Source organism: Theropithecus gelada, chromosome 4, assembly GCF_003255815.1.
Source record: "Theropithecus gelada isolate Dixy chromosome 4, Tgel_1.0, whole genome shotgun sequence".
NCBI lineage: Eukaryota > Metazoa > Chordata > Mammalia > Primates > Cercopithecidae > Theropithecus > Theropithecus gelada.
The window spans coordinates 59,347,362-59,360,728 of record NC_037671.1 but is presented as its reverse complement, the minus strand read 5'-3'; the positions used below and the strand labels follow the sequence as shown (position 1 = coordinate 59,360,728).

Sequence of the window (13,367 nt, the reverse complement as noted above, 5' to 3'; positions counted from 1 at the left end):
GCCTCAGCCTCCCAAAGCACTGGGATTGCAGGTGTGAGCCACTGCCCCCAGCCAAGTATTTTTTAAAAGTTATCTAGGTGATTCCAATGTATAGCCAAAATTGAGAATCACTAGCGTAGGGTATTGGCTCTGACATTTACCTGAATGTAAAATCACTTGGGATGTATATCCATTTGGGTTCTCCAGGAAGCAAATATCAAGATGGAATTAGAAGTGCAAGAGATTTATTGGAGGAAATGCCTGAGAAGGATAAAGAGGCTGCAATGCTAGTTTTTTATACTTGTGAAAGGATGAAGAAAGATGGGGTGGAAAGAACCCCAGACTGCAGTGCATTTCTGAAAAAATCTCAGCTAGTCTGATGGGAGCCCCAGACCAAAGAGGATCCATGTTGTGCAGAATTGGCCCAACTCAAGTGGCCCTGCCTGTTTAATCTTTCCCTGGGGAGAATGTGGCCTTAACGGGAGTGGACAGTGCAGTGGATCCTGAAGGTGAGGTAGCAGAGACTGCCAGCTAGCAGCTCTTGAAGGGAGAGCTAAGCAGCACCTTTTGTGCTTGTTCTATAAACCAGATTCCAAGGCCTCCTGTGAAATTTCTGATAAATTATGTCTGAGGTGGAGACCCAGGACCATACTTTAACAAGTACTTTTAGGTGATTCTTATGATCACTCAGGTTTGTAAAGTACCGGAGACAATTGCTGAGACTATTAGGGACAAAAAAAGGAATGTTCTTCACATTTTTGGACTCTCTTGGTGGAGTGGTTGTATAGAAGGATTTTAAGTTAAAGTAGTTGAAATATAATAGCTAAATGGGCAGTAGCCTAACTAGTAATTTTAAGAAGAAACATGAAGAAATTGAATTTCTGTTCTTTTCATTCCTAAAATGCAAACAGCGCCCATTCTATTGCTTTCATTGTATGTGTAACTATAAAGGTTTGAAACTAAAGCAGGAATGTGTGGTGTAAGATATTTATTTGTACAGGATTCATTGTAAGCCAAACACTAAATCGTTATAACTAACAGCCCAATGCTGACACATGGTCATACACTATTATACGAAACCTTCTTTGGGGTGCTTTTTTAGGGACATTGATTATTACCTGTGAGGTTGAAAAGCGATTTCCACAGATTTTGAATTTGTTGCCTATTTGGTGATACACTATGGAGAATTTACAATGTTTTTTTAAATTTTATTTTAATTTTTTTTAGAGATAGCATCTTGTTCTGTCACCCAGGCTGGAGTACAGTGGCATGACCATCGCTCACTGCAGCTTCAAATCACTGGGCTCAAGGGATCCTCCCACCTCAGCCTCCCGTGTAGCTGTGACTACAGGCATGCACCACTATACTCGGCTAATTTATTTTATTTTATTTTTTTTAGTGGCGACTGGGTCTCCATATGTTGCCCAGGCTAGTCTCAAACTCCTGGCTTCAAGCGATCCTCTTGCCTCAGCCTCCCAAAATGCTGGGATTATAGGCATGAGCCACCACACCTGCCCTATTTGCATGTACATAATGAGATGTCTTGGGGATAGGACCCAAGTCTTAACAGGAAATTCATTTATGTTTCATATATGCCTTATACACATGGCCTCTTTTATATAGTACTTTCAGTATTTTTGTGCATGAAATAAAGTTTTGACTCTCTTTTGACTGTGATCTGTCACATGTCAGATATGGAATTTTTCCCTTATGGCATCATGTCAGTGCTTAAAAAGTTTCAGATTTTGCCACATTTCAGACTTCAGATTTTTGGATCAGGAATGCTTAACTAAATTTTGAATGCATAACTTTCACTATGCTAAGTGCAACAACCGTATGAGATGGATATTATTGCCAGGAAACAGAAGCCTGAAGAAGTTAAGCAACGTGTTCACTAAGAGCACAGAACTAGCAAGTGGTGCCTTTAAAGTATCAGGCATCAAGTCTAATGACCCTAATCATCGTCTCTATGAAAGTAGATCTAGGTATTTATTGATATATGAATGCCATGCATTGTGCTATTGATGAGGATTCATTCAAAAATGAATTGTGTTATTGCTGTACCTTTCAAAGAATTTACATTATTTAAAAAGAGTGGGAGGGGCCTCAGGTATGAAAACACATCCTTGCAATGCAATGTGATGATTTCTTGATAAAACAATTAGTTTAGTTTGTACATTTTTATGAAAAAATAATTTCATTTTAAACCACAGATTTGAGAGAGAAGATCTGATCTCCTGGAATTAGAGTTGGTACAGAAACCATTTCAGCTCCAAAAATGTTGGAGGAAGATATGGAAGTCGCCATAAAGATGGTGGTTGTAGGGAATGGAGCAGTTGGAAAATCAAGTATGATTCAGCGATATTGCAAAGGCATTTTTACAAAAGACTACAAGAAAACCATTGGAGTTGATTTTTTGGAGCGACAAATTCAGTAAGTACTTGGCTGTTTTATTCCTTTGGCTTTGATTTATGAACTGTATCCAAGACTTATTGGAATAATAGTTAACTACTTGCAGTGGATTTCGAGATGTGGCCACTAGTGGCAGTGCTTATGCGACCGTGATGGTGGTTTCATCACGTGTGTGACTTTACCCTTTTTTTTTCTTTCATCTCTTCCCTTCCTCTTTCACTTTTTTTCTTTTTCTACTCTCCTTCCCACGTTTTTTTCTGTCTCATATCTGTTTTAGATTTATTGGTGACACCTTGGGCATGTCTTAAACACAAACTGATGCTGACTCCAGTGAGATTTCCAACTGCTGTTTTTTTTGGAATGAAAGTTGTATTATGGACTCCTTTTTATTAGAATGTCTGTTCTCTTTTTGAAACTAGGCAAGACTACGGAAGTTAGAGAATTAATAGTTTGCTTTACTCTAAAGAAATAAGACAAAACAGATTTGGGAGGGCAAAATTTGCCTATGAGAAGGAAATCTTACTTTAGGAAATTCATTTGGATTCTAAAACACATCAGAGTAATATTTTTTGTCATTAGTCCTGAGAACGTCTAAGGATATTTTAAATTGTAGCAGACAAACTAAAATGTATTACCCAAATAAGAAATACTACAAACCTGGTTACTGGCCCAACTTTAACATCAAAGATAATTTTATCATTTTAAAGATTAATTTCTAGTCTGCATTCTATTACTCTCTTTTTAAAAATATTTCCATATTTGCTTCCTCCCTCAGAACATATTTTAAGAGCAAGCATTTTAACTCTTGATGATGTTTGCTTTTTGTACTTACTACCTGAAACCAAATAAATATTTAAGTATGCAGTCAATCCTTATTATTTATAAGTTCTGCATATGCAAATTCACCCACTTTGTTTTATTTATAATAAAATATTTATTTGTAACTCCAGAATCAGTATTTGTGTGCATTTGTGGTCATTTGTGGACATAACATAGAGCAGCAAAAAATTTAAGTTGCCCAGCGTGCACTTCCCAGCTGAGGTCATCAAACAAGTCTCTTTCTTGTTTCAGTCCCTCATACAGTAAACATGTGTCCTTTCTGTGTTCTGTGTAACGCCACAGTTTTTACGTTTTGTGCTTTTTCTTGGTGATTTTGCTGTTTAAGAATGCTCCTAAGTGTAGTGCTGCAGTGCTGTCTAGCATTCTTAAGTATAGGAAGGCTATGATGTGCGTTACAGAAAAAATAAATACGTTAGATAAGCTTTGTTCAGACACGAGTTACAGTGCTGTTGGTCGTGAATTCAGTGTTAATGAATTAACAATATATATCAGTAAGGTGTCTTTAAACAGAAACACATAAAGCAAGGTTACGTATTGATCAGTTGATGAAAATGTAACCAGGGGTTCTCAAGAACCTAACCCTGTATTTCCATTAGGAGCAGTGGTTCAGTATTTGCCAATTCAGTGTTCACATTGGCATTATAGAACATAACTACTGTGAATAATGAGAATTGACTATATGACAAAATAGAGTAAATTTTAAGTTCAAGGGCAACCAGGGAGCCAGGGAGGTAAATTCCTTTTTTTTTTTTTTTTGAGACAGAGTCTCAACTCTGTCTCCCAGGCTGGACTGCAGTCGTGCTCCACCTCCCAGGCTCAAGCGATTCTCCCATCTCAGCCTCCCGAGTAGCTCGACTACAGGCATGTGCCACCACACACAGCTAATTTTTGTATTTTTGGTAGAGACAGGGTTTCACCATGTTGGCCAGGCTGGTACTGATCTCCTGGCCTCAAGTGATCCGCCCACTTTGGCCTCATAAATTGCTGGGATTATAGGCGTGAGCCACTGTGACTGGCGGTAAACTGCTTTTTTGCATTCTTGTTCTCATTTTATCACGAAAGCACCAGAACCCATGGGAAAGATGTAGGGAAAGGAGAGCAAGCAGTGACCTAAGGGAATTCCCCTTCCCAAGACGTTAATCTTAGACCACTACTACCTGTGACTGTGTCAAAGAAAAAAACATGGCAGATAAATCCAAATCACGTGGGAAGCTATAGCTTTAGGGGAATGTTTTTCACTCTTTCACTGTTGGTAATGATATCAACATCTGAGAGTACTCAGAGTTTTTCAGGGTGAAACTGACAGTATCCATGTGGTCCCTGACTCAAGATGGTTTGACCTAGAGTTTTTCAACTTTAGCATGGGTTTTTTGAGACATAGCCCTGTCATAAGTTGAGGAGCATCAGGATTTGTAATAGTTCAGCTTATGAGTTTTTTGAATTTACAGTGGTTTAATGGGGTGTTAAATGCATTTTTGACTTAAGGATATTTTTGACTATAATATTTTCAGCTTACAATGGGCTTACCAGGATGTAACCCCCAATGGGGTTTATTGGGGCAGCCCATCGTAAGTCAAGGAGCATTTGTAGTTTTAATCTCTTCGGATTTGAAAATGAAAAATATACACAAAGCTATATTACCAAAAACATTTTCCTTTACATATGAAATAAATTCATCTCTTGTTTTAGAGTTAACGATGAAGATGTCAGACTAATGTTATGGGACACTGCAGGTCAAGAGGAATTTGATGCAATTACAAAGGCCTACTATCGAGGTAAAACACAGGATTTATTTATTTATTTTGTTTGGGCACATTATTTTGGCTAAATAACTAATTTTGCTTTCTTTGTTTCCCATATAAGCGTTTCTCTTGAAGAATAGTTAAAATAATTTCGAAGTATTTTTAAATTCTTCTAAAGATCTTGTATGTTAGCAAATAACACCTGTACTGTAGACAGTTTATCTCTGCCTTAGAATTATGTGACTCATGTAGGCATTCCCAGGCCAAATCAGTAAGAAGCTCTTAAATGCCTACTTTGACCCCAAGAAAATGACTGTATAGTCAGAGAGTGGAAGCTAACATGAAAAAGTAAAGCCCTGGCAAATAAGATGGCATTTGTTATGACTCATGAAGTCGCATGATAAAGCCTTTTCAGTGCTGTAGGAGTTCAGAGAAGTATGAGACACCTGTGAAAGGAAGGAACCATGACTAAAGAATTTAAGGCTCTAAAATGTGGGCTAAAATTTTTTAAGAGGCTAAATTAAACTTCCGAATGGAACTTAAAAGTTTCCTTTAACATCTTCTTACAAAATTTTGCCCTTTTCTTTTGGAATTTAAAACACCACTTTCAGTGTTCCTGTAACTCAGCTGCCAATAGTGATTAAAGTGAGAAAACACAGTAACAAAAGCTTGGTGGAATACCATGTAGCATTATAGCCTGCTGATGCCAAGTAAATATTAATTGATCATTCATATTGACAAGCATTTAATACTCTGCATTTCACAGATGCTGTGGGAAATAAAAAGGCACAGCTGACATACTGATTATTCCTTCTATGACGTCCCTCTTTTCTGAACTTTTCACCGTGTCATAATTAAAACTTGTTTCCTAAAGATACAACTTCCTCTGCTGCCTTCTCTAAGGGAGGCTTTTTACCCATATCCCTGCATGCTCACATTATTCAAGACTTAAAGGATGTTGGGCAAAGGATGTCTTGTTTCTTACTACTGCTTCCACACCATTCCTCCTCTTTTCTCCTTCAAAAACCTCAGCACCTTGAAAGTCCAGGTCATGAGACTTTTACCCACCACTAATCCCCCTGCTTGCAATGGTCCATCACCTTCCTTTATCCCTCCTTTGTGATAACACTGGCATCTGGCTCAGTTTCTTCACAATTGTTTGGGTTACTTTTTGAAAATTCAGCCTGTTGCTCATTTCCTTGTTGTTTTCAAGGCCAAGAATTGTTTCATTACCCCAAAATCTAAATCTCTATAGTCTCCCACTCTGACCACTACTGCCTATGCTTGTGGCTTGCTAACTTTAATACCCAGACTCTGTCTTAAAACCATCAAGAGCTTCTGTGTTCATTGACCCTACCACTTTTTAAATATGACTTTCCACATGGCTTTACTTCTTTCCTTCCTCAATTTAGTTTTTCTAGTCCTGTAAGCATTTGCTTGCAAGGACCTTTAACTCCCTGACCTGCACTCTCTGCATAATACTTGCTCAGCAAAATGCCCAACCCAGTTAAACCCAACTATCTACCAGTCTGTATCCAAGCACCTGAACCATATAGAGAATATCAGACAACCATTCAGACTGAACTTTGAAGCTGCCATCACATAACATTAATGAGTATGGAGTGCTGCCAGGCACTCTCAGTGTTCTTTACTCAAGTCTCTGTCATTTTCCAAAAGAGCTCTTTTGTGTTTTCTCTTGCCTTAACCTTGGGAATCCCTTCCTCCTCTCCACTCTCTGCCGATTTCTTTGCTTCACTCTTCTTTGAGAAAATAGATGGAATCAGTGAAAACTGTTTTATCCTTCCCACTATCAAATCACGTTCTTGGCTAAAACTCTTCAGCATCGTATACACAGGACTTTACAACTGTGTTTCTCCTTGTCTGTCCAGCGTCATCTGCTGATTCCTCACTTGTACTTCACCCTTGAGAAATCCCCCATTTTTTTCTTTTCTTTTTACACTATGCCTGGAATGCTTTCTTATCTCACTTGTTGGCTCAAGTGAATTCAGTTGTCCTTAGGAGACAGTATCATTTTGGTTACTTTTTTTATAAAGTGAAATTCTACTGGTTCATCACACAGTCTCATTTTACTTATCAGATGCTATAACTTTATACTCTGACCTTAAGTAATGGATGAAATTCTGCATATATACACACACACACACACACACACGCATATATATTTTTTTATATATACTTAATATATATGCGTGTATATATGTATACATATTACATATATACATATATATTAAGTGTATATATGTATATATGTGTATATACACATAAAGTATATATTTATAAATGCAAATATCTATATGTGTATATGTACACATATATTTATAAATATAAACAGATGTATATATACACATACATATATGTGTATGTAAACATGTCTGTGTATATATGTACACATATATGTATATGTGTGTATATATACATATATCTATATTTATAAATATAAATGATTTTGCTTAAAGGTATTTGCTCTGTGAACTAGAAGCCCCAGGAAAGTAGGATCTACCTTGTTTTTAGTTGCCCCCATGACTGTTTCTCTAGATTTGAAGTTTTATTCAGAAAATGTATATTAAGTGTCTCCGTTGTTCTAGGGATATAATAGGCATAGTAAACCTTGCCCTGGCTTCTTTGTCTTAACTTGTATTTATATTCATGTAATAACATTGCTTAGAAATATATCTGAAAAGTTTCCTTTAAGATAATTATCTTTTTTACTTCTTAAATCTCCTTTTGTTTTCTCCTTTTAAATCTACTCTTTGGTATCATAAAAATTAAAATATATTCTATCTTAGTAGAATGCTAGTAGTTGAATACTAAACAGTCCTAAAGAACAGATGACATGGAAGCAGTTATGAATTATTTTTTCAAAGTCTCTTTAAACATCCTGTATTGAAAGATACAGGTTTAATGAAACTGAAATAATAGTTATGTGTACAATGGAAATTCTTCTGACTTCTTCATGGAAGTCTTCTTTAATATGTCACTTTGCCCAACTTGAAAGGGAGCCTATGTTTGTGTGTCCTGGATTATCAGAGAAGTACTTGAAAATAGAATAGATATATTGAATAGCGGTTTACCAGTATATCTCTTGAAGAAATCTATATATATATATGAAAGTTCCAAGTGACAGTGTTATGAACTTTGAGGTACAGTTTCATATAAACACATAATTTCTTCTTTTAGACAGGATTTACCACTGATTTTATTGAAGTGGCTTGCTTCTTTATTTACAAATTTATACCAGTTATATAAAATAGATATACTTGAGAAATTGGGTGAATTCAAGTAACTTTTGAATATATAGCTTATTTTTTTCACTTTTGAAAATGTAGGATTTATTGTAATAATGACAACTAAGGTTTAATAATTGTACTAACATATAAATGACCAGAGAAGTTGCCTTTCTAAATTGGTAACAAGGAAACTTGACTTCCACTGCCTGCTCGAAAACACATTTTGGTTTCTTGCCACCACTACTTACCACCATTTACTGTGTACTTTAAGGCCTCCCATCCACAGTAGCTTTGGTTATTCTCTATGGCTACCAGTTTGGATCCTGAGCACCTGTATCATGGTGTAAGGTTGAGAATTACGTTTTTACTACCCCAAGCCGTTCTTGGAGTAGATGGTATTGTTTTTTTCTCCCAAGGCTCTGTCATTCAAGTAGATGATATTTTAATCAAATTGTGAATTTCATCAGCCTTGACAGTATTGATGAACAGGTCCTAAATGTACAGTTTTATTCTTGAGTAAAAGTTATTTGTATTTTTTAATGGGGTTATTACCACTACCTTCCCCACACACTCAGGAAAAAAGTAAACATAAAACCTACGTGGAAATACCAAAAAGAAGTAGTATTACTTGAGATTTTCATTATTTTACTTTTATCTACTGAACTTTGTCTTCTGAATTCTCTGCATGAAATGTCTGTTCTTTTTCTTTAGGAAATAGATAGGCTGGCCTATTCCTTTGTAAGCTTTTGACAGTTTGATGTGGCAGTTACTACTTTTTAACCAATAGGATTATTTCTAGAGAATATATTTGACATTATGTTTCTGTAATTTAAAAAGGCAAAACTGGCTGGGGGCAGTGGCTCAGGCCTGTAATCCCAGCACTTTGGGAGGCTGCAGCAGGCAGATCACCTGAGGTCAGGAGTTCGACACCAGCCTGGCCAATATGGTAAAACCATATCTCTACTAAAAATACAAAAATTAGCCTGGTATGGTGGTGCACACCTGTAATCTCAGTACTGGGGAGGCTGAGGCATGAGAATAGCTTGAACCCGGGAAGCAGAGTTTGCAGTGAGCCGAGATCATGCCACTGCACTCCAGCCTGGGCGATAAAGCAAGACTCTGTCTCAAAAAAAAAAAGGCCTATCTTAGTAATTTAACTTTTTTTTTAGCCGACTATATTAAAATGGCAAAGAGGGTGAGATACTGAGACAGGTCCTCAGTTTCAACAACTTCTTTTTCTAAATGGTAAAAATAAACATTTATCACAATACAATATGAATTAAAGAAAAAATAGCAATTATACATAAAATTGAAAAAACAGTATATTGAACATTATTTTATGTTTTCCCTTTGGGAAACCTCTTTGGGGTTCCATTAAAATGCTTTTGGTTGCTGCCAAAGAAAAGGAATTTCAAACTGGCTCAACACTACAGAGATTTACTGATTTGATAGAAAAGTCTGGAAATAGTATCCCTTTTAGTTGTTTGTTCAGCCTATAACCTTACTGATTCTCCCGGCTTTGTCTCCTCTCTGTGTGAGGTACCTCCTCTTGTTGATTTCCTTTTGGGTTGCAAGATTACCACCAGGAGCAATGAAGGCCACATGCTTTGTTTACATCCTTGGGGAGAGAGGGTTACTTCCCACAGCAGTGGTTCAGATGCCCTGAGCTTTTCTCTGACTAGACCACCCTTGACCTGATTGCAATAATGAGAGGGATGTGATTAACTGACTTGGATCGCATTGTTCTCCTTGCCACCACCACAACTCCCACCTCCAGCAGAGAATAGGTTTAGTGTACCTAAACCATATGGCTACTATACAGTGGGGAAAAGGGGTTTTTAGGGAGAGATGCCACCTAGGCAGTCAGACAGTATCTGCTGCTGGTACAGATTTAGAGAGTGATGAAATTAAATAGAAATAAAAGTAAGAGAAGGTAAGGGCTAGAAAGAATGAATTAAGATACAAATTTAGTGGTAGAAACACTATGCCATATACAGTTATGACTTGCTGATTTAAATCCAAGAAATGTGTTATTAATGATGCATAAAAATCAAACTAAAATTTTAAAAAGAGAAATCTTATTATAGTTCATTTAAAAGACCCATTATATCAAAGCCATTGCTCAGAGGTATTATTATGGACTTGGAATGCTGGCCTAATTGTATAGTGAGAGATTTTGAAACAAGACCTTCTTGTAAATAGGTTACAACAGAGCACAGATTAGGAAGCCTCTGGGATCCCAAATGGTTTCTCTGAAGCTTTTTGGAAAGTCGACTCTAGGCAGTAGGAACCAGGGCTTTTAGTTAGTACAGAAAGATACAGACAACATGAAATAGATTTTTGTTACAGTTTTTTTTACTGTTGACTTTGGTTTGTAGGAGAGGAAAAATATCTTTTTCCTTCTACTCTTTTTGGTCCTCGATTGGGTCTCTAACAAAGGATAGATTAACAAGAGAAAAGCTTACAAATTTATTTAATGTAAGTTTTAAGTGACAAAGGAGCCTTCATAAGGAAATGAAAACCCAAATAAACAGTTAAACCTGAGCGTTTTTATACTAGGTTTGAGGAACAGTGCAAAGTCGTTGAAGAATGTGATAGGACAAATAGGAGCTAAGAGCAGTAAACTGGAGGAAACTTAGCAAGATTCGTCAGCAGAGGTTCATTCAGATTCCTTTTGGTGTCCCTCTCTCTTCAGAAATGAGGATTCTCCTTTCCTCTGGGTATAGGGAGGTCACCTCTCACCTGAGGGGCTTATGACCTCCTTCAGGTGAAGGTCAGAAAATCCTTCCTTTGGGAGGCCGAGGTGGGTGGATCACCTGAGGTCAGGAGTTCAAGACCAGCCTGGCCAACATGGTGAACTCCCATCTCTCCTAAAAGTATAGAAAAATTAGTTGGGTGTGGTGGTGGGCGCCTGTAATCTCAGCTACTCAGGAGGCTGAGGCAGGAGAGTCGATTGAACCCAGGAGGCAGAGGCTGCAGAGAACCAAGATCATGCCACTGCACTCCAGCCTGGGTGACAGAGCAAGGCTCCATCTCAAAAAAAAAAAAAAAAAGAAAGAAAAAGAAAGAAAATCCTTCCTGAATTTTACGACCTGCTTCAGTGGAGAAGGGGCTGGGGGAGATCAAAGTGACCCTCCTGCTTCTGCTGTTTTCTCAGATTCCTTCAGCTTAAAGTATTCAGTACATCAAGGTGCCATATTTTAGTTTAGCATGTCCAGAGCCCCATTACTGGTATCTCTTAGATGTGGTTCATCTCTGCCCCTATGAAATTCCTGTGCATTCTTTGCCCTGCCACTGGGGGAAGCACAGTTCCTTCCCCATATAGCTCTCTGCTTTTTGTCTGTTGGTTTTGATTTTTCAGTCTCACTCTCAGCCATTGCATCTTTCTCAGGCTTGAATCAAGGCATCACTAATCCCAAATGTCCCCCAGTTGCGGGAAATACATAACATCCTCCTTAATTGGTCTTGCCAGCATCCGTTCTTTAAGGTTTGAGATGAAGGAGGTGGTGATAGCGCCCTCGTCCATCCTACCACACCTTTTTGCAGGAGAGAGCGTTTGGAGTACAGTACTTCCTCTAAAGAAATTCTTTACAGATCCCTTTTCTTTCTAACCCCCTTCTCATATTAAAAAAGAAGAAATTTCTTGACGTGCTTGAGGGCGTTCCAGAGTTGTGTAGTAGGATCATCAGCCATTTGCTTTCTAAATTATGCAAATGATGATCTGTCTTATAAATCTTGGAATCTTTTATGGGTTTCATGCTTCATTGGTACCTCAGTAAAAAAAAATTTTTTTTTTTTTAAAAAGGGTGGAGGGTAAGGTGTCATCTTTTGAGCTTTTTAAAATAAATATTAGAAAGGGCTTTTTGGTCATTAGGATTTTTCCAAACATAAAAGAACCATGATGAATCACAGTTTGACAAAGTGTTTTAACTGTCTGGATGGAAGATGATATTCAGAGGAAATGGAAACAAGTGGTTGTCCAACATTTGTCAGAATTATTGTAACCATAAAAGTCATCCATAAAAAGTAATCCAGTTGATTTTGTTTCCACTTTAGTAATATATTTAGGTCAAATCAGACAAGGTGGTACAGCGTTTGATATAAAGGCTTGGTATCACGTGAACATCCTGCTTTGGAGATTTGTGTACCATTCTATCTAGAGATTGTAATTTATCTTCTAGGACTTATTTTTGCGATCTTATTTCAGATTTTTTATTTCCTGCAGTTCTTGTTTTTTGATTTTGTTGTTTATACTGTACAAATCCATTTTTCTCCTGTGGTTTAATAGTCATACATTCTCTTATTCTTAAGGTGATTGCCTTTAACTTAAGGTACTTACTGTCTTAGTTTGAGCATCTCTGTGCCCTCCCACTGTCCCACGTGAGCGGGGCAGGTTTATTTGGGACATGATCGCAGGAAGTATAGTGAAAGACTAGGGAGAATGAGGCAAGGAAGGGAGAAAAACCAGTGAAGTGTTCTAAGTATCACTGTGGGCCACTGGGGCTCAGTCTCCCTGAGGAACCATGAAGAGAGGCGTCAGGAGCCCAGCAAAGGGAGGCTGAGGTGTTACTTCCACCCCGCAAGAGGTATCACTTCCCCCTTGGGGATGTATCAGAAAAGCCCCCAGCAGAACAGCAGAGCCCCCTGCAGCATAGGCTGGAGGTAGGGCAGGAGCAGCTGGCACAGGAACGGTCTTCCACTGCTGCACTGAAGCCCGGCTGAGGGGACATGCCATGCATGCGGCCACAGGCCTCAGCTGTAGGGTTTGTTTATTTACCTCCCTTGATTATGTAAACATCTTCCCTTTCTTCACACAAGCACTTTGGCACATTCCCACATTTCTCTGGTCTCTCCCCATTCTGTCGCCTGCTAAATAATTTTGGGGTTGTTGTGGACATACTTTATCTTTTGGTCTTTGATTTTTTTAAATAACGTTGAGCTTTTCTTAATCATTCTTACTGCCTATATCTCTGGCACTATCTGTTTTTTTTTTTTTTTTTTTTCCATCATATATGCTTCCTCTAAGAGGTTTTTATGGTTAAGTGTCTGAGACCTTGAACACTTGGAAATACCCTGTTGTGCCCTCAAATTTAAATGGCAGTGAGCTGGACATAAAGCTGTAGGCTTAAAGGTAATTCATTGAGTT

General features: G+C 37.8%; 1 protein-coding gene across 6 annotated transcripts in view; it reads left to right on the top strand.

Moving 5' to 3' along the window:
* RAB23 (RAB23, member RAS oncogene family) overlaps positions 1 to 13,367 on the top strand; it is a 34,988-nt gene that overhangs the window by 10,132 nt on the left and 11,489 nt on the right. For all 6 annotated transcript variants that reach the window (XM_025382487.1, XM_025382483.1, XM_025382484.1 and 3 more), the window contains exons 2-3: positions 2,193 to 2,412; positions 4,921 to 5,006. In XM_025382487.1, coding sequence (XP_025238272.1) covers positions 2,258 to 2,412; positions 4,921 to 5,006 — 241 coding nt within the window. In that variant the 5' untranslated portion in view covers positions 2,193 to 2,257. The remainder of the gene's footprint in view (positions 1 to 2,192; positions 2,413 to 4,920; positions 5,007 to 13,367) is intronic.